Below are 21,662 nucleotides of genomic sequence, written 5' to 3' on the forward strand. Positions count from 1 at the left end.
TGCTGGCCTTGCCAACAACACTCAGATCTCACGAATGAATAAAAAACTGTGCAGCAGCTGGTAAATCTCCCAATCACATCATTGGAGTCTGATTTAAATACGCTAATAGCCGACCTGCCTTTGCTTGGCAAGATATTCATAAGTCCTAATATCCATTGCCATAAAAGGCCTGACACTCTCCCATCCATCCAGTGCTGGTGGAGGGGGGGTTGGAGCGAGGGGAGGTGGGGTGATAGGTGGTGCTTGGTGGTTAACCCCACACCCAAACCAAAAGATCAATTTTGATTGATTAGAAACCCACATAGCCTCCACTCAACCACCTATCCCCCCAACACCTCCTCAAAAACAACTACATCCCAATCCTATGCACCTGTAAGCTGCAGCATCTATACTTCTATTTTCCTCTATATCCTGGGCTCTAAAAGGTAATATCAACCACCGTTAAACAGCAACCTTGATTATAAATATTAGTTAATTGATTTTAAAGATAATCAGAGCCATCAATTTAGTTTTCTTGCAAATAATTGTAGAGTTCAAACTCCAAATACGACTAACACCCCCTCAGTATATTGTAATAAAAAGTTAAAAGCAAAATATTGCGGATGCTGGAAATCTGAAACAAAAACAGAAAATGCTGGAAAAACTCAGCAGGTCTGGCAGCATCTGTGGAGAGAGAAACAGAGTTAACGTTTTGAATCCGTATGACTGTATTCAGAGCACTTGAAGAAGGGTCATACGGACTCGAAACTTAACTGCTTCTCGCTCCACAGATGCTGCTAGGCCTGCTGAGTTTTTCCAGCATTTTCTGTTTTTATTGTAATAAAAAGGTGCCTTATTTGGTCACATGCATTCAGTCATTCTGCATGTTCTATTGCAATATACATCTAAACTGAATCACCATTTCAACTCGGCATAGAATAAAGAAGGTTTGAATTTGTGCGATTAGGGGTACATACAATGGGAGCTGCAGTCTCGTCTGAGAATTCAAAGTTTGTGGTCCATGAACTTGCATGATGCTTGAGCCCATAAGGAGTCTAATGTCTTGAAGCTACATAGTTAACAGGTTTGCATGAAATTTGCTTGTCTGCTATTTCAGCATGTTAATCACTTCACATAACGGCAACCTTTTGGAGAAAAGCTGCCATTGTTTAAAGGTATAATAATTCTTCTGGTGAAAAAGATGTTGTACTATTCTCCTAGTCAAATTCTTTTTGCTCTTTGACACTTGTTATACAGAGGGATAGACTTACAGTTTGAAATCAATTATGCAGACACAGTGAGGGCCACTAGCATTTAAAAGCAATTAAAGCATAGACATAGTGTGCACAGCAAGCTCTATTTGCATTTTAAAATGGATACAACTGTGTGGCTCTGTGGGTTTCACAAAACCTTCGGTTCTTTGACCAGTGTTTGAACCCAACTCACAGCAATGAGATAATAGTTTTCTCTGCTGGCTGTAAGGATTATTTGTGAAATGCATTTGAATAGTCTCAATTCGTGCTATATTTCAGTGGCGAAGATTCCTGTCTATTTGTTGTTTCACTATCTTGATGATGAAGCTGCTTTCATTTATAATGAGCCTCTTCTTACAATTATATACAAGAATTGTGGCTCCTGTTTAAATCTGTAACACATAAGTGGACACTACTTGTAAACACTTGGAAACAAAACATTTTTATTCATGTTGACTTGTTAAGGAGCCATTTTGTCAGTCATAAGCTGTAAGTCCATTTCAGTTAAATTGCAAGGACAATGGAGACATACAGAAGGGGAGAGTGATAATCATGCTGTCCACAACTATAATTTGCAGCTGTCACTGTTCCTTATGCTCCTGTCACAGGTTCTTTCAGAAAGCCAATAAAAAAAGTGTGTTTTGTGGAAACAACAATTTCAATTTATCCAGCCCTTAACCTAGCAAAATATGCACAAAAGGACAGGCAAACAGACATCACGCAGAAGTTAGGAGAAAAGTTAGGGAGGGTGGCTGAAGGAACAGTAAAAGTGGTAGGTTCTTAATGGACAGCTTATGAAGACAATTTCAAAATATGGGACATGATGGTTGAAGACTCTGCCCATACAACAGGAGAGTGGAAGTTCAGAATTAAAAGAGCTGAGGGTGTAAGTTGGGATGCAGGGATACATGAGATACAAAAATAAGTGGGGGTGAGGTCCAAGAGGGATTTAACAAAGCTGAGGATTTTGAAATTACTTCACTGGGGTATGTTGGTGGTTGGGAATTGCTGTACTACTGAACTGGAAAGAACTTGTGAAGAATTTGGTGATGGATAGGATATGGAGTTTGAAACACACCCAAGGGTTAGATAGGGCATTGAGATTTGCACATAGCAGATTTGACCTGATCAAGCAGCTGGGGAGTGAGATGTAATAAGACTGTGGAGTTTCTGGTGAAAACTTAACTGAATAGAAAGGCGAAATACTCTGGATACTGAAAATCTGAAATAAGAACAAAAATGCAGGAAACACTCAACAGATCTGGCAGCATCTGTGGAGAGAAACAGTGTTAATGTTTCAGGTTGATGACCTTCATCAAAACTTCCTGGTGTAGTCATAAATGGTGTTGTTTATGACTTTGAAAAGGGTGGCCATAGCACTCTGGGAAATTCTCGAAACCAGCTTAATGGGATTTAAACAGGATCGACAGGAAAGCTGAGTAACTTAATAATCAAAACATTTAGTTCTCATTTGGCAGTAAGTTATTAGTGACGACATTACAATACTACATAACTTATTAATAAATTCACCATCTTGTTCAGAGATCACAAAAGCAGCTGTTGGAAGGGAAATCTACTGCTAGTGCAGTGTGTGTTAAAAACAGCCGGTAACTGGTAGTTAGGGCAATGTAGTAGGAGCTTCCGACAGCAGCTAACCTATGCTGCCTGTAGTAATGTTTAAGGCAAGAACTGTACAACCTTTATTGTGATTTGGAAGCCATAGCTGCTGGGAATAAATACTGGAGATTTGGCCTGTGCTGTATGTAACGTTCCAATTATTTAAATATACACACACTTATCTTTCAAATATATACTGTCTCCACACCCCCACCCCATCACCATCAGAGTCCTTTTTACTAACCTTCACTAGTGGCAAATCTAGCCACTCAAATGTAAGCAAAATCAAATTTGAAGGAAATGCCTGAGCTGGATCTCAGCAAGAGCAACTCAGTTGTTCCCCTGCCCACTCTTTCCCTGTAGTCCTACAAATTTTTTCTCTTCAGATAAATATGAAATTCCCTTTGAAAGCTACAATGGAACCTGCCTCCCCCACACACTCAGGAAGTGCGTTCCAGATCCTAAGTAAAAAAAAACTTTTTCTCGAGTCACTGTTATTTCTTTTGCCAATCACCTTAAATTGGTGTTCTTTGGTTCTTGGCCCCTCCAACGAGAACAATTTTTCCTTATCTGCTCTGGATTATAATTTTGAATAACTCTTCACTTTATCTTCTCCAAAGAGAGCAATGCCAGCTTTCCAATCTATCCATTTTTGTGAAGTCCTTCATCATTGGAACCATTCTCATGAATCTTTTCTGTACTCTCTCTAAAGTCTTCACATCTTTCTTAAAGCGTATTGCCCAGAATTGGGTACAATACACCAGTTGAGGCCAAATCAGCAATCTATAAATGTTCATCATAACTTCCTTCCTTTTGAATTCTAAGCATCTATTTATAAAGCACAAGATTCCAATTGCCTTTTTAACTACTTTCTCACCTGCCTTGCCACCTTCAATGATTTTTGCACAAATGCCCCCAGGACTTTTTACACTCCCTTTAAAATTGTTCCCTTTTATATTGCCTCTCCTTTATTCCTCTTAACAAAATGCATCATTTCACAGTTCTCTGCATTAAGTTTCATCTGCCACAAATCTGTCCATTGCACCAGCTTATGTTTTCTTGAAATCTATCACTATCCTCCTCACAGTTCACAATACTTCTAAGTTTTCTGTCATCTGCAAATATTGAAACTGTGCCCTTCACACCCAAATTTAGGTCATTAATATGCATCAAGAAAAGCAGTGGTCCTAGCATAGACCCTTGGGGAACCTCATGATATATCTTTCTTCAGCTCAAAAAGCAACTGTCCACCACTACTCTCTGCTTTCTGTCGCTCAGCCAACTTCGTAGCCATGCTGCCACTGCCCCTTTTCTTCCATGGACTTCAAACCTATTGTGTGTCATTTTGTCAATGCTTTTTGGAAGTAGAGGTGTATCACGTTAACTTCATGACCTTGAATTTTAACAGCTCAGGTTGGGGAATGGTGCTGAGTTTCTTGTTAAGAGGCTATCAGGTGCACAGGGTGGGGTGGACAGGAATAAGTGCGTATCTAATCTAAGTGTGGGATCAGGGAGAACTTCAATCAGTGGAGGACAGGGTTTTGTTCCAATTGTGAAAGCAAAGTTTGTGCTTTGTTAGGGGCAAAGAATATCCAGTTTTTTCAGTGGATAAAGTTACATCAGTGAGGAGGGGGTGAAAGGACAAATTTGTCCTCACAGGGAAAAAGTATAGCAGTATTTCCATCTTCAGTCAGCTTAGGAAAAGCCAAGTTTGTCCTCAGTGGGGGAGTGAGAGGTGATTGGTTGAATTTCTGCACCATACTCTCATGGAGGAAGATTGAGTAAATGAGAGAAAGGTTAGCAGTTTGACTATGTGCCAAGTTATATGGAGCAGCTGAAATAAAAGATGTGGGGTTATTAGCCTGCTAAATAAGATACAGAGGTTTTAGAGTTGTTATCGATAATCATCACAGAATTTTTAACGACACGAGTCCACTTGGCCCATCGTGTCTGCACCGGCTCTCCAAATGAACATTATGACCTAGTGCCATTGCCCTGCCTTTTTCCCATATCCCTGCATATTGTTTCTATTCAAATAATCATTTAATGCCCTCTTGAATGCCTCAATTGAATCTGCCTCCACCACACTTCCAGGCAGTACATTCCAGACCCAACCACTCATGTGAAAAAGTTTTTTCTCACGTCACAGTTGCTTCTTTTGCAAATCAGTACCCTCTCATTCTTGATCCTTTGACGAGTGGGAACAGCTTCCCCCTATCCAATTTGTCCAGCCTCCTCATGATTTTGAACATCTCTATCAAATATCCTTTTAGCCTTCTTCTCTCCAAGGAGAACAGTCGCAACCCTCCAATCTATCTTTGGTTCCAGGGATGGGAAACTTCAGTTACATTCTTGTAAATCCCTTCTGCACTCTGATGTGTTTACATCCTTCCTATAATGTGGCGCCCAGAACTAGACACAATACTCCAGCTGAGTGTCTTACATAAATTCAGCATAACCTCCTTGCTCTTGTATTCTATGCCCCTATTATTAAAGCCCAGGATACTATATGCTTTATTAACTGCTCTCTCCACCTGTCCTGCCACCTTTAATGATCTATGCACATATACACCCAAGTCTTTCTGCTCCTGCACTCCTTTCAAAATTTCACCCCTTATTTTATATTGTCTATGTTCTTCCTGCCAAAATGTATCACCTCACATTTCTCCGCATTAAACTTCATCTGCCACCTATCTGCCTACTCCACTAACTTGTCTATGTCCTTTTGAAGTTCTACACTGTCCTCCTCGCAGTTTACAACAGTCCCAAGCTTCGCATCATCTGCAAATTTTGAAATTGTCCCCTGCACACCAAAATCTAGATCATTAATATATATCAGGAAAAGCAAGGGTCCCAATAGCGGCCCCTGGGGAACTCCAATACAAACCTTCCTCGAGCCTGAAAAATATCCATCGACCAATACTATCTGCTTCCTATTTTTTAGCCAATTTTGTATTCATGTTGCTACTGTCTGTTTTATTCTGTGAGCAATAACTTTTCTCACAAGTCTGTTGTGTGGCACTGTATTAAATGCCTTTTGAAAGTCCATGTACATCACATCAGCAGCATTACCCTCATCAACCTTTTCTGTTACCTCTTCAAAAAACTCACAGCAAGTTAGTTAAACATGATTTCCCCTTTAGAAATCCATGCTGGCTCTTCATTATCATCCCATACTCTTCTATGTGTCTACTAATTCTATCCCAAATAATTGTTTCCAGAATCCTGCCCACCACTGAATTTAAACTGACTGGCCTGTAATTGCTGGTCTTATCCTTACAACCTTTTTCAAACAGGGGCATAATGTTTGCAATTCTCCAATCCTCTGGCACCTCCCGAGTCTAGGGAAGACTGAAAGATTATGGCCAGCGTCCCTGCAATTTCTACTCTCACTTCCTTCAATATCCTTGGATGTATCTCATCCAGTTCCGGTGCCTTGTCAACTTTAAGTACCGGCAGTCTATTCAACTCCTCCTCCTGATCAATTTTAAACCCTTCTAGTGACAAGAGTTTCCTCATCTGTCACCATGGCATCTACCTTCTTGGCAAAGATGGATGCAAAGTATTAATTTAATACCTCAGCCATGACCCCTTCACCCATGTGTACATTCTCTTTTAGGTCCCTAATTGGCCCTATCCTCCTTTTACCACCATTTTACTATTTATATGCCTATAGAAGACTTTGGAATTCCCCTTTACGCTGGCTGCCAGCCTTTTCTCCTAATCCCTCTTCACTTCTATAATATGCTTTTTCACTTCCTCTCTGAACATTTCTGTATTCTTCTTGGTTCTCAATTGTATTTTCTTTCTGTCATAAGCGCACTTCTTTAAAATCTTAATTTCTAACTCCTTTTTCATCCAGGGAGCTCTGGATTTGTTTGCCCTAACTTTCCCTTTCGATGGAATATACATTGACTGTGCTCTGCCTGAACCAATTTATTTTTGAACATAGTCCATTGCTCAGCTAGTTCTTCCTGCCAGTCTTTCATTCCAGTCTATCTGGCCTAGCTTCGTTCTTGCCCCATTGAAGTTGGCTCTTGTCCAGTTAATTATTCTTATTCTTGAGCAGTACCCCATGGGATTCCTGTGCTACCTGCCTACTTCTCTTGGACTGCTTGGTGGTCACCCATTCCCTCTCTGTCTCCAGGTCCTTAAGCTGCGTTGTCACCACCTCTCTGAATGTACTATCCACGTAGCTCTCAGCCTCATGGATGCGCCACAGTGACTCCAGCTGCCAGCGAGCTCTTAAACCCAGAGCTCAAGTTTCTGCAGCTGGCAGCATTTCCTGTACACGTGGTCATCTAGGACACTGGTAGTGTCCATGATTTTACACATATTACAGGACACGCATTTCAGTCAGCTGAGCTGCCCTGCCATGTCTTAACTCTACTTCCCGTATGTTAACTTTATTCTACTTTCGGGATTATTTATATCACTTTATTATATTGGCCCTAAATTTCCCTTATTCCTGGCACTTCTCTGTTAAATCCAAGTATAGATACTTGTTTAAAAATGTTACGCTTTTCTAATTTACTCACCAGGTTCTACTTACCAAGGCCGCCAATCTACTTTCTGAGGAAAGGTAGAAAAGGAAAGGAGTACCTCCACCCTCCTCACCGAATTCCCTCACTCACCTCTGCTCTCGAATTCTTGCCGCTTCTCGTGCTGTTTTTAAAGCTCTTCTCTGGGTGCTGCTGACTGCCTGCCCTGGGGTCTCCCTCTCGCACTCCCCTCTGAGTGCTGCTGACTGCCTGTCTGGGGTCCTTCTCTCGCACTCCCCTCTGGGTGCTGCTGACTGCCTGTCCCAGGGTCCTCCTCTCGCACTCTCCTCTTATGCTGGCAGAGCCACCCTTATCCAAGTGCATCATGCAAGGTTAGTTGATCCAGTGTTACTTTAAGAGAATGAAGAATGTGCAAGATGAGCAACAGAGAAAGGATATGGTCATGAACCACGGATCTGCAGTCCTGAGGCTAGGTGTCAGCACTCAAGGCCATACTCGTCCGTATGGCACACGTGATTTTTCTGGAAGCTTTGCTGCCATGGATGCTTATTAATCTGTGCTTTCTGATATCAGGTTCCTCAAGGAGATCAGAGCCTGTGATTTGATGGCACCAGCTTCTGTGCTTGCGTATTTTGTTTGGTTGCATGTGTCAGCTGCTCCTCTAGCAGACATTATTGAACAATAGCAGAAAAAGATTGATAGGAATGCAGTGAAGTTAGCTGACAGTTAAATGAATAAGCCAAGCACTGCTTGCTCTGTACCTTTAAAAAAAAAATTGGAATAGGAGCATGGCTAGCAGGGCCAGTATTTATTGCCCATCCTTAGTTGCCCTTGAAAAAATGATTATGTGCTAGCTGCAGTCTACACTTGTTCCCCAGTCAGCTGAAATATTTAATAAGATCTATTTTTTCAAAGGCTTCACTCTAGTTTCTCCTGCAGATTACACTGGTTTAACACAGGACATATGCCAGTTGTGACTCCAATTAATATGCAAATAATCTGACCCAGGAAACTCTCAAGTAAATTACTCTCTGGAGCGTTTTCCAATGAGATAAATGTGGTACAACTCTCTACCTGGAAATTTAACAACCAAGAACAGGAGACAACACAAAGAGATGAACCATAGTTCCACCACTTTTGAAGTATGTACAGGATGAGAACAGGTTTCATGCCTCATTTATAATGTTTACAATGCTGCAGGAAAATAACAGTATAGACAAGCTTACAACATAAACAAGATTCTTCTTTGAAGCTCAGCTTTTTACACACTGGTACTGATTGTAAATTGGATACTTAAGTCTGTATGGCAAAAAAATCTTTATTTCCAGGAAGGTTTAAATAAAAGTCAGCAAATATACGCTGCCATAAATTCAGTCTGTGCCTGGTTCAATTTAAATGACCATTACCCTCATTAGACTTGCAGGCTGTATTTGGTTTAGCAATGCTTATATATTTATAATCAAATTCTCATTATCCTTTCCATGTGACAATGCTATCAAGCAGCTCTTCACTAGTATGAAGGATCAATTTATACATCAAACTTTATAGTGAGTCAGTCAAAAGTAAGGTTGAAACAAAGTGTTTATCTGTAATTATGATGGCATTTTAATCCATTAATAAGGAAGTAAAATCTGTGACTTGTCGAGAAATAACAGTTTGAATGAAATGTTGTATCAAAACAGTACTAATGAAGGATCCTCTGCACAATATTAGCTGATCATTCCTTCAGGGCTTCTCCTGCTCCCTCGCTGCAACTCTGGCAGAAAGGGGATTTCTGTCAAAGTAATGGCAGTGCAGTGGGAGAAAACCTGAGGAATTTCCCAGCAATTACATAATTTCAGCAAAGCTCCTGCTGGTGTGTTTAAAAGGATGGCTCCTAATGTTATGCCATAATGCTTTCCCTGCTCTGAGGACAGAGGTTCTGCCATTTGCTATCTCAGTGAGGACAAATCTGACCTTTCAGCCCCTCCTCACCGACATGCCATTATACCCTGAAAAATTGGACCTTCCTTATCCTTAACAGAGCATAAACTGTTTCACAATTGGAACAAATACCCGTTTCTCTACTGATCTTGAAGTTCGCCCCGATCCTGCATGGCAGATTTGTGCTTATTCTTGTCCATCCACTGAGACACAACCTGTGCATCTGCTAGCCTCGCAATAAGAAATATACATATAAATTATATATATATATATATATATATACACACACATAAAAAAATCACAACTATACAGCTAAGTTTTTCTGCACAGCCTAACAAATTGGGCCATATTGAGCTCATAATAAGCTTAATGTTGAGCTATTAAGGTTAAAAAGATTACACCTTTAAACTTGACAATTACGCTAAATTGACGACATATAAACACAAATTAGCATTTTATTTTGAATGAATTTCTCATTATTAATCTATTCATTCACTAAGATTTATGCCTGAAGTGAGGCTTTAGAATTAATGATTCTTGAGGAAAAACACAAGTACACACACAGTACAAAATAAAACCAAACAAGTGCAAAAAAGACAGAATTTACTGAAAGTTGTGAAGTAAATTTAATGTTTAATTCAATTCTCTCTAAACTTATATTAAATGTCAAAAGACAAACACAAACATTAACCAAAGATCAACTTTGCAACTTCTTAAAAAAGGTTTGATTTGTCTGATTGCACATTATCATTTTGAGTAAAGAACTGGTATCAGAATTTTCTGAAGATTAAAAGATTGCTATTATGTATGAAAAGTCTAACTATGCGATGACAAATTTAACACCAATGAAACAAAGTTTCTGTATTTACAAAATACAGCATTACAATTATGTCCAGGAAATAAGGGATGAAATTGGCCTTTGGCAGCAACACAAAATGAGCGACAGCCAGTTAGCTGATCATTTTGCATCCTGCTCGAATTCCTTTCTCATTGGCTTAAGTGGAAAAGAAAATCAGCTGGGATGCAAACTAGGCTGCGGATTCACTGGTACCCACTTTACCCTGCCAAAAGCTTATTTCATCCACAAAATGCCATTTCTGAACAAGCAGAATGGTGCGCATAAACTATTGCTGTACATGATTGCATTTATCACAAGAGTGAAGAAAAGGCAAATTCAGCCCATAACATGACCAAAATCAGTGCCTCTTTCCACTGAAGTTTTAAAAAAAATAGCAGACATCAAATAAAGTATTCATGAATAGTAAGCATGAAGAACTTGTTCTTTAATTTTTTATAAAACATAAGGGTTATTAGCTCTGTACTTTAAATTTAATTTTACATGTTTAGGTAAGGTTTTGTTTGCTGCCAACGGCTATTTTAAGCAGAGACTTGGTGTGAACAGGTGATTAGATCATAAAGATCACGACCTGATATTATTTGTTTAATATAAAAATAATATCAGGTCGTGATCTTTATGATCTAACAAATATGTTCTTACTAATAAGAAGCGAATGCCATAAGCTGCATTATTTTCTCAAATGCAGTTCAATGTTTGGAAGATTTTGCACCCAATTCTGTTTGCGACCGCATTGAGAACGCTACTTGATTGTTCTCATGTAATTTATGTACTTCAGAAAGCTTGCAGTACATGAGCATTCCTAATATTGGGGTCTATAGAGAAAATCTTGTGAGCCTTGTGGAGGTAACTGTGGTGGGAGCTGAGAATTTGGCATGTGAGGAGGGGGAGCATTGGGAAAACAAGAAAAAGGAGAATTTGGAAAGCAAGTAGGATGCCTCATGTTAGATTCTGACCAGCCTGTGTTCATTGGGGGAAGCGGGAAAGGAGGGCGAGGTGGAGGAGGGGGTGGGGGAGTTAAGAAACCATGCACATCATTTGGCATTGGAGGCCAAAATGAAGGAGAATAAGAACGTGACATCATTGGATTTGACACCACTGGTTGTGAATGCATCATATTGTCAGGATGAAATCCTGGAGGTCTAAATGGTGGCCTCTGGTTAAATGGTGGACCAAAGCTTCCCGATGGCGGAGCAAATCCACAACCTGTTGGGTTTTCAAACCTGGCTGAAGAATAATGACTAAATCTTTGACCAGGATTGTGTTGAAATCCTCTCCCATACGTTGAATGAACTTGTTTTTGTTGTTGTGCTTGTCCATCTTCTTTTCCACCTAAAAGGAATGTCAAGCAACATTACTTTTATCTATAAATCAATTACAGCATCATGATTTTTATTTAATAAAAGTTAACAGCAAATATGAACATACAAAATAGGAGCAGAAGTCAGCCATTTGGCCCCTCGACCCTGCTCCACCATTCAGTGAGATGGCTGATCTGTTTGTGTTTCAAATTCTACATTCCCATTTGCCTCCAATAATCTTTGATTCACCTGCCTTACAGTGGCATGACAATATGCAAATCTAGTTTAGGAAACAATAATAATTTAAAATAGTTTAAAATAAAAATCTCCAAAAACTTTTAAACTGTCTCAGAACTTTCAACTCGCCCCAGAAATAATTGTAAAATCAGCAGGTGAAAGGAAGGGAGGAACTTGAAACAATTGTAATTACCAGGGGAAGGCGACTGAGGAACTTATTAGAAATAAAGGCCAAGAACTCTCTAGTCCTGGTGGGCTTAATCTTGGGGTCTTAAAAGAAGTGACTGCTAAGGTAACAGATGTATTGGGTTTTAATTTTCCAAAATTCTCTAGTGGAAACGTCACATCGGATTGGAAAATAGCAAATGTAACACCTTTATTCAAGAAAGGAGAGACACAGAAAGGCCAGTTAGGTAGGGAAAATGCTAGAATCTATTACTGAGGAGGTTATCGCAGCATACTTTGAAAATCTTATTGCAATCAGGCGGAACCAGCATAGCTTTGCGAAAGGGAAATCCTGCTTGATAATTCATTAGAGTTCTTCGAGGAAGTAACAAGCAGTGTGGATAAAGAGGAGCTTGTAGATATGGTGAACTTGGATTTCAAAGAAGCATTTGAAAAGTTGCCACATTAAATTTTAACTACACAAAATAAGTGCTCATGGTATGGGGGTGGGGGTTTGGGGTCTGAAAAGGGATATAGATAGGTTAAGTGAATGAGCAAAAATTTGGCAGGTGGAGTATAATGTGGGGAAATGTGAACATGTTCACTTTGGCAGGAAGAATAGAAAAGCAGCATATTATTTAAATGGAGAGAGGTTGCAGAAATCTGCAGTACAGATGGATCTAGGTGTCCTGGTACATGAATTACAAAGATTAGTATGCAGGTACAGCAAGTGATTATCGAGGGCAAAAGGGATGTTTGCTGTTTATTGCAAGGGAAATGGAATAAAGATGAGGAAGTTTTGCTACAGTTGTGCAGGGCATTGGTGAGACCACATCTGGAGTGCTGTGTGCAGTTTTGATCTCCTTATTGAAGAAATGATACAATTGCATCAGAAGAAGTGCAGAGAAGCTTTAGTCAAAAGATTCCTGGGATGAAGGGGTTGGCTTATGAGTAAAGGTTGGGCTTGTATCCTTTGGAGTTTAGAAGAATGAGAGGTGGTCTTATGGAAACTTATAAAGATCCTGTGGGTTCCTGACAAGATAGGTGCTGAAAGGATGTTTCCTCTTGTGGGAGAGACTAAAATTAGGGGGCACAGGTAAAAATAAGGGGTCTCCCTTTTAAGATAGAGATGAGGAGGAATTTCTTCTCCCAAAAAGTTGTTAGTTTTTAGAATTCTCTTCCTCAGCGAGTATTGGAGGCAGTATCATTGAATATGTTTAAGGCTGAGTGAGACAGATTCTTGACTGACAAAGGAGTCAAAGGGTGTAGGAGGTAGAGAGCAAACTGAGGTCACAATCAGATCAATGATCTTATCCAATGACAGAGCAAGCTCGAAGGGCCAAATGGACTACTCCTGCTCCCAAATTCGTATGTAACTCTATGTGAAGCCATGACACAGATTTCTACTGTGTAGGGGACAAAGAACCATCTTTTCTAATGATTCTGTTCTGTCTCTTTGCACGCATTTTATGCTCTGCTTTATAGCCTTATGACCCAATGGGTAACCCAACTAAATAATTCTGATCTATCAATTCCCAAAAGATCAGCCATTGGCGAATGCAGTTGTGTTAATGTAAACAGTAAGAACAAAATAGGCAGTAAAGCCCAGATTTTCTGGCAGGGCTCAATCCTATTGCAAAAGTGAGGCAGGGTGGGATTTTGCCTGCCCAACAGCACTAGCACTAACTCTGCTGAAATTTCTGAGGTCAGCTTAAATATAATATCGTGGGTGGGTTTCTGGCACTGTGAACAACTCTCACTAGAAGCTCCCCATTTGGGACCAGGGACTAGTGTGACTTGCAGGATATAAATACCTATAGCAGCTTAAATAGGTAGAAAGCTATCTACCTCAGGAGATGATGCTGCAGATATATTAATTAAAACAGCGGATAGCTCAGGTTTGCTGAGCCAGTGATGAAAGTGTTGCTAAACCAAAATCATCCTGAACATACGTTGGCTCCCAGTTGAGCAAAGTCTCGATTTTAAAACACTCATTGTTGTTTTCAAATCTCCATACTTACCCCCTCATCCCACCCCACTCCCAAACACAGTTCTGTAATCTCCTCCAGCCCCACAAATCTCAGATATCTGCATTCCTCTAATCCTGGCCTCTTGCGCATCCCTGATTTTAACTGCTCCATCATTGGTGGCCATATCTTCAGTTGCCTCAGTCCCAAACTCTGGAATACTCCCACACCTCTCAGCCTATCTACTTCATTATCCTCCTTAAAACCAACCTCTTTGATCAAGCTTTTGGCCGTCTGACCTAATATCTCACATGGCATGGTGTCATGTTTTATTTGATAATGCTCATTTGATGTGCCTTGGGACATGTTATTATGTTAAACGTGCTAGAAAATAAGCTGTTGTTCTTCAAACTAGAAACTGGTTACCCTGAATGCAGTCGGGTGTTGGGTCTGTTGTATTCTGGATTTCCTGGTTTACTTGCAAGTTTAAAAAAATTATACTTAATGTGGGGCCACAAACAGCACAGGTGCTCCCTCTGACTCCACATTAAATTAGCACTTCACTACTAATCGATAACGCCACACCCTACCTCCCATTTCTCCGTTACCACACTCCTCTCCCAGACTCACCATAGGATTCCAGGTAGCCAACCCTACTCCTTCCCCCAATCCCCACTACTTTTGGAGGCTGACTGCCTCCAGGGATGCTGTGACACTGACATGCATGAACAGGGATGTGTTCCTTGCTGCACAAAGGAGGGTCTGTAGACAATATGCAGTGAAAAAAGGAATGTACATAACCAGGAGTGTTCACATAGCATCCAGATGTGAGATTTGGTGGTCAAGAGAGTTGTCTCATATCAGATTGGCACAAATATTTCTTCTGGCTGGCAACAGATTTCACACTGCATTCTCTTCAGCAGTCGTTGTTTCTCAGGCTGATTTGTCTGTTTTCCTTATCTGGTTTACAACTCTGGAAGCTCCGTGACGAGGCCTCTTTGGAAGGTAAAATTGTTTGGTAGCACATCAAGATTTTGTATAAACTATACTGCAGAATGCCCTGATCTATTCATCTGAAAAATGCCATCAACCTTCCCTGATATAGTGGTGTTCTACTCGCATACTGGGAAAGTGCAGAGGTTTCAACAGCCATAGCTGTGGGAGATAGCCACAGCCACCCAGAGACATGCATTAATGGCAGGGGTGGGGAATCTATGATCCAGCGGCCGGGGCCGGGGCCGGAGCCAGAGTCGGCCTGTCGAACTTCTTCATCAGGCTCACGGGAAGATTTCAAAATCTGACAGAGTGGAAAAGGAAAGAGAGAGAGAGACAGAGTGGGAAAAGAAAGAAAGAGAGAGAGAGACAGAGACAGAGTGGAAAAAGAAAGAGAGAGGGAGAGAAACAGAGAGACAGAGTGGGAAAAGAAAGCAACAAAAAGTTGAGCTGAATGTCAGGAATGCTGTGATTGAAGCACAGAAGCAGCGCTACTCTGGGCTTTTTTGGGTGATTTAGCGTTATATAATTTGCATTTATACAGGATTTCTGTTACATTCAGCCACTTCAAATCTTGGAGATATTAATAGAGCAAAAGCAAAAATAAAACACGTTACTGCAAAACAAAAGAAAAGTTGATGCGTGGTCTTTAATGAAAAACGGCCAATTATTTTCTTGTGAAGGTGAAAGGCAAGCCTGTCTGTGTGCCTGATTTATGGAGAACCGCTTTCTGTTATGAAAAATGTCAACATAGAAAGACAGCACAGCAAAAAGCACATCAAATATGAAGAATTTCAAGGACAAGTACGAGCAGACAAAATTAAAGCACTTAAAAAGTGGTCGCGCAGCAAGCAATTTTCACAAGGCCGAGAAAGATGATGGACAGTGTTACGCAAGCCACTTATGTGGTGAGTGAACTTATCGCAAAAAAGCTTAGGCCTCATTCAGGAGGAGAGTTTGTAAAGGAGTACATTGTTGTGACCACAGCTTTACTGGCTCCAGAGCAAATCAAATTATTTGAGGGTGTGAGCTTATCTCACTGGACCATGTCAGATCAAATTAAGGATATGGCTCAAGACATTAAAAAGTCTCTGAAAGATTCTGCGGCTGATTTCAAGTTTTGCTCTCTGGCTATTGATGAGACAACAGACATAACGAATGCATGCCAACCGGTGATTTTTCTGCATGGAATCATGATAGGTTGAGATTTGGGAGGACTTGCTTACTTTAGTAGCAATGCATGGCACTACCAAAAGAGAAGATATGTTTGAGAAGGTAACACATGCAGTGCACAGGCTTCAATTACTATTTGAAAAATTAAGTGGTCTTACTACTGATGGCACACCAACTATGATTGGATCTCAAAAGGGATTAGTTGCTCTAATCAAGAAAGAAATGAACTACCTGAATCCAAGTAAGTTGATTGTATGTCACTGCACCATTTATCAGGAGAATCTGTACACGCAGTCTGTGCGACTGAGCAATATAATGTTGACAGTAGGTAATTAACTTAATTAAAAGTAGAGGGTTAAACAGTTGCCAATTTAAGGAGTTATTGAAAGACATTGAATCAGAGTATGGCGATTTAGTTTACTATTGTGAAATGCGATGGCTCAGCTGGGGAAGTATGCTGATACGGTTTTACGAACTGAGGGATGAAGTGAAACTTTTCATGGAGATGAAGGGAAAACCTGTGGCCAAGCTGAGTGACAACAAGTGGTTGTGTGAGCTGGCTTTCATGGTCGACCTTATGCAATATCTGTCTGAGCTCAATGTCAGGTTGCAAGGGCCTAACCAGCTTCTTACTTCCTTTCTTTCAAACATGAAATCATTTGAAGCCAAGTTAAAAGCTATGGCAAATGCAACTGGAAAAGGGCAACACAGTGTATTTTTCTACCCTTCAGAAACAAAATCCTGCAACAACAGTGGAGTGCGCCAGGGGTGCGCAAATTTACTTCAGGAATATTGAGCAATTTCAAGATCTCGAAGTGAAGGAGCTGGAATTAAACATTTTTGCCACACCTCTCAACATTGAAGCAGTCGATGTGGCTGGAGGCCTTCAACATAAAGTTCAGAACTGCAAAGCAACATTGAACTTAAGGCTAAATACAATAACCTGGCTCTGCTGGAATTCTACAGAGTTCATGTAGGCACCGATGAATTTCCAAACTTGAGGAGACACATGCTCAAAATTGCATTGCTGTCTGCAACTACATAGTGCTGTGAATGGTATTTCTTTCACAAAGAACCGTCTGAGCGTCAGATTAACTGACATGAATTTGGAAAAGCAGTTGCGAGTAGCAACACCATCAGTGCTAGCAGACATAAAAAGGCTCAGTAAAGCAAAGCAAACTCAGCCATCACATTAAAGCAGTGGGTGAACTAAACGTTTCTCTATTCTCTCTTAAAAAAACAAATAAGTTGGTTTTTATGTGCTTGTGTCCCTTGACTGATTTTGTCTGTGTGTGAGTGGCCCTTAATAAGAAAACGGCTCTCCACCCCACTTGATGAGTCAAAAAGAGTGCTGCCAAGATGGTGGATCACGTTAAAGTCAAAGAACGGCAGTAGCACCCACGATAACATTCACTTCAGTGCTGCTGGTCATAAACAAGCTGGATATTCAGGCAATGATATCCTTTTATTTTACACAAGTTTCTTTAAGAGTATTTTATCCCCCATGTAAGATAAAATGTCAGTAGACCCAAGTTTGACTATAATTAACGCCTTGTACCATATTACTCAGGCTGTTATCTTACTTAACCATGTAGTTGGTTCACAAAATGTGGCCCTTCCTTGCTGTTTAATTGTGTTAATGAGTTGGGGAGAAATGATAATACAGTTATAACAGACCAGTACAGAGCTTAAATTAATTTTACAGTTTAAGAATTTCTAATATAATTGTTTCCAAATGGGGACTGTGGTTTTATTTAACTTATGTACGACAGTGATAAAAAACACTGTGCTAAATGAAATTATACATGCATGCCTAATACAAAACACTGTACCTGTCACTTCACAACATTAGGTGATGCAAAAGCAATGCTTGGACTAAGATTGGAACAGGTGCAACATTAAAAGAAATGTCACCTTATCTTCTGTGTTGTTTTGTTGTCCTTTGGCTGTTGACAGATCTGCTGTGCGTCTTTAGCTTTCTGGTTTTATCAGCACTCAGGGACTGAACTTGTTTTGAATTATTTGAACAAAACCTTAATGAGATTAGGCCTGAAAACCACCTGACCCCATTTTTGCAACAATGCAAATTGCACATCATGAGTCACAAACAGGAAGGATTAACTTAATGACTGAAACGCAGCTAAAGCAGGGCAGTGTCTGGAACTAAAAACTGATGTTTCATTTTTCTAATAATCAGCAATACCACTGAAATTCATGTGTAAAACTGGTTGATGCTTTTCAAACTTGCTCAATATAAAATAATCCCAAATTCTAAGGATTGTTCAGTTCTCTGGAAACGCTAATTTCTTTGGGTGTGAAATATTTGGTAATTATGCAGATGATGGGCTCATAACAGATTTTTGGTTTTGGTGCAGGGTGAGGAGTTGCATTTCCACCAAAACAAACATAGTCCGAGCTCTGAAGAGTTTGTGTGGTGTGTGATCAATGAGCGGAATTAATGGCCTGGGCTTTGTGGTCACAGCAAGATGACGGCGCTTAACAATGACTCCGAAGAAAACTGTGCACAAACATCTAGTGATCTCTATGACATGTATTTCACCTTTTGCAATACTGATTTGATTCTGATGCCACTTAAATGGATCTCTGGTGTTCAGCAAGAGATATCAGCAAACAGGCCATCCCACTGAAGGATTCTCAGGCTCAAACCAGGAAGTAAAATGCACCAATTATCCTTTACTTTTCAATCATTTTATGAAGAGCAAAATTATGATTGGGGCATCCATATGGGATTAAGTTAGAAACTGAAATATCAAACTATTATAAAATTAAAAACTTTTGAAATTATCAATGGATAAATTTGGCATCCCTAAAATATACACCTAGTTTTTCAGGGCTATGCAGGTTGTTCCAACAATAATTATGAACTTAGTATGTGGTTAAAATCCAGCTACAGCTCATTAATCAAGACATAACATGTTCCAGGATTATTACAAGGGTAAAAGTGAATGTCCACGTCAATTCAAGTAATTTCAAAAGATTTCCATCTGCAGCCATTTCAACAGTGCACCCTGTGGGGCAACAGGAAATACCAACACTGACTTCTTGATTTCCATGTTTAACTCCATTCCCAAAAACGTAAAGAAGGTGTGAAATAAGTCAGGATCGGAATCAGGCTGTGATGTGAGAGTCTGCACTGAAAGGGAGGGGCGGAAAAAAATTTTCATTGTGACTTCACAGGCTAAGGAGCCATATGGGGTGAGTTTTGTGGTATGCCTTTAATTTAATCTAAATTAATCAACTATAAAGAAAGACATGATTGATTAATTAGAATAAAAACTAAAGCTATTATGATAATTTATTACAATTAAAATCAGTGCTCAATCAATTAGATCTAGGGGATAAAGTTAAAATTAAATAATAGAATAGTAAAACTGAAGTCTTAATCTTTCAGTAAATCAAAATCCACCGTTTCTGGATAATAATAGTTAAATAAAACCATTTCACTTAACCTCCCAATAAAATAAAGTGACATTAGCACAGGCAAAGCAGCTGATTGGTGAGTTGCCGGTGGGTCTTTATTTGTTTCAGTACTAAGTTGAATGCAGGCATAGCAGAGTAACACTGACTCATGGAGTGCCCATCCTATTCCACATGGGAACCCCAGGAAGCTTCTCACATCCTAGATAACCACAAGTGTAGGACGTGTCATTGGCTGCAGCAAGTTGCGCTTTGGGTTTCAGAACTTGAGCAGCAGTTAATGTCACTGCGGGGCGTTCGTGAGATTGAGAGTTTTGTGTGATAACCCTGCACCTTAAGGGTATGAATGCAGAGGGAGAAAGGGTCACAGCCAGGCAGTCAAGAACTAGGCAGGTAGTGCAGGAGGAAGATTGGAAAAGCAGTGGTGTTAGGGGATTCATTAGGGGAAACAGTTGTTTTTGCAGCCAAAGGTTTGAATCCAGAATGGATTCTCTGGTGCCAGGTTCAAAGATGTCACTGGGTGGCTATAAAGCACTCCGATGAGGGAGGGTAAACAGCCAGAGGTTGTGGTTCATAACAGTATGAATGACATAGGTGGAAAGCGGGAAGAGGTCCTGCAGGCAGAATTTAGAGAGCTAGGAAAGAAACTAGCAAGCCAGACCTGGAAGGTTGATTTCTCCCAATACCAGAGTAAGTGATTATAGAAATAGAATGAGACAGCAGATCAATGTATGGCTGGAGAGATGCTGAAGGAGGGAGGGCTTTAGATTCCTGAGATGTTGATACCAATTCTGGGGGAGATGAGACCTATACAGACTGGAGAGGTTGCACCTGAACCAAGTCACAACCAATGTCCTCGCTGAGTGATTTGCTAGTGCTATTGGGGAAGGTTCAAACTAACTTGACAGAAGCGTGGGAACCAGGAGGTAATATTAGAGAGGAAAACCAAAGTGCACGGACAACTGAGAGAGGTAGGTAGCACTAGAATAGGAAATAGAAAGGTATTAGATGGGGTCAGAGTAAGAGAGAAAATAATAAAGCCTAAATGAGGGTTACTAGGCATGTATGTGAATACGTAGAGTGTGATAAATACAGTTGATGAGCTGCATGTGGCAATATGATTTTATGGAGATAATGGAAACCTGGCTCAAGAAAGGGCAGGGCTGGGTATTAAACATTCCTGGATATAAAGTGTTCAAAAAGATAGTGAAGAAAAGAAAGGGAGATGGGTAGCAGTATTGATTCAGTGCTGGAGACAGAGATGTCCTAGAGGGATCAAGGACAGAATTGATTTGGTCAGAGTTCAGAAATTAGAGAACCATTACATTGCTGGGTGTATTCTACAGACAACCAACTGGTTATAAAGTGGAACAAATTTGCAAGGAAGTAACAGAAATGCAAGAAAATAGAGTAGCTCTAATAGGGGACTTCAATTATCCTAATATAGATTGGGATTGGAATATTGTAAAGGACAGAGAGAGACAAGAGTTTCAAGAGTGTGTTCAGAAGTATTCTCTGGATCAGTGTTTCCACTCTGATGAGAAAGAGGGCATTGCTGAATCTAATTCTGGGGAATGAGGTGGGTCAAATGAATCAAGTGTCAGTAGGGAAACATTTAGGGGACGGTGATCATAGTATCATAAGGTTTAGATTACTTTAAGCATGCAAACAGTAAAAGGAAGAGCAGGGCTGATTAGGGACCTAAAAGGGGATTTACACATGGAGGCAGGGGAGATGGCTGAGATGCTAAATGAACACTTTGCATCTGTCTTTACCAAGGAAGAAGATGCTGCCCAAGTCATAGTGAAAGAGGAGGAGGTTGAAACACTGGAAGGGCTAAAAATGGATAAAGAGGTATTAGGTAGGCTGGCTGTACGTAGGTTTGGTAAGTCACTGGGACCAGAGGAGATTCATCCAAGCAGACGGAGAGAAGTAAGGGTGAAAATTGTGGAGACACTGACCATAATCTTCCAATTGTCCTTAAATACAGGGGTGGTGCCAGAGGACCAGAAAATTGCAAATGTTACATCCTTGTACAAAATAGAATGCAAGGACAATCCCAGCAGCTACAGGTCAGTCAGTTTAACCTCAGTGGTGGGAAAGTTTTTAGAAATGATAATTCAGTACAAAATTAAAAAAGTGACTTGGACAAGTCCAGTTAATTAAGCAAAGCCAGCACAGTTTTGTTAAGGGCTAATTATGTTTAACTGATTTGCTTGAGTTTTTTGAAAAGGTAACAGAGGGTGGATGAAGGTAGT

The 21,662-nt window shown here is 40.2% G+C and overlaps 1 protein-coding gene across 2 annotated transcripts in view; it reads right to left on the reverse strand.

The window, feature by feature from the left end:
• Positions 1-9,887: 9,887 nt before the first annotated feature.
• Positions 9,888-21,662, reverse strand: part of naf1 (nuclear assembly factor 1 homolog (S. cerevisiae)) — a 292,709-nt gene continuing 280,934 nt past the window's right edge. The window contains exons 9-10 of one of the 2 annotated variants that reach the window (XR_005942629.1): positions 10,759-11,462; positions 9,888-10,701 (exon numbers count right to left, since the gene is read on the reverse strand). Coding sequence is in view for 1 of the 2 variants with exons in the window: in XM_041184276.1 (XP_041040210.1) it covers positions 10,933-11,462 (530 nt within the window). In the remaining variant the exon portion in view is untranslated. Of the gene's footprint in view, positions 10,702-10,728; positions 11,463-21,662 lie in introns of those variants that run through there. The other variant, XM_041184276.1, reaches the window with a different exon arrangement.

This window comes from Carcharodon carcharias, chromosome 1 (genome assembly GCF_017639515.1).
Source record: "Carcharodon carcharias isolate sCarCar2 chromosome 1, sCarCar2.pri, whole genome shotgun sequence".
NCBI classification, from domain to species: Eukaryota; Metazoa; Chordata; class Chondrichthyes; order Lamniformes; family Lamnidae; genus Carcharodon; species Carcharodon carcharias.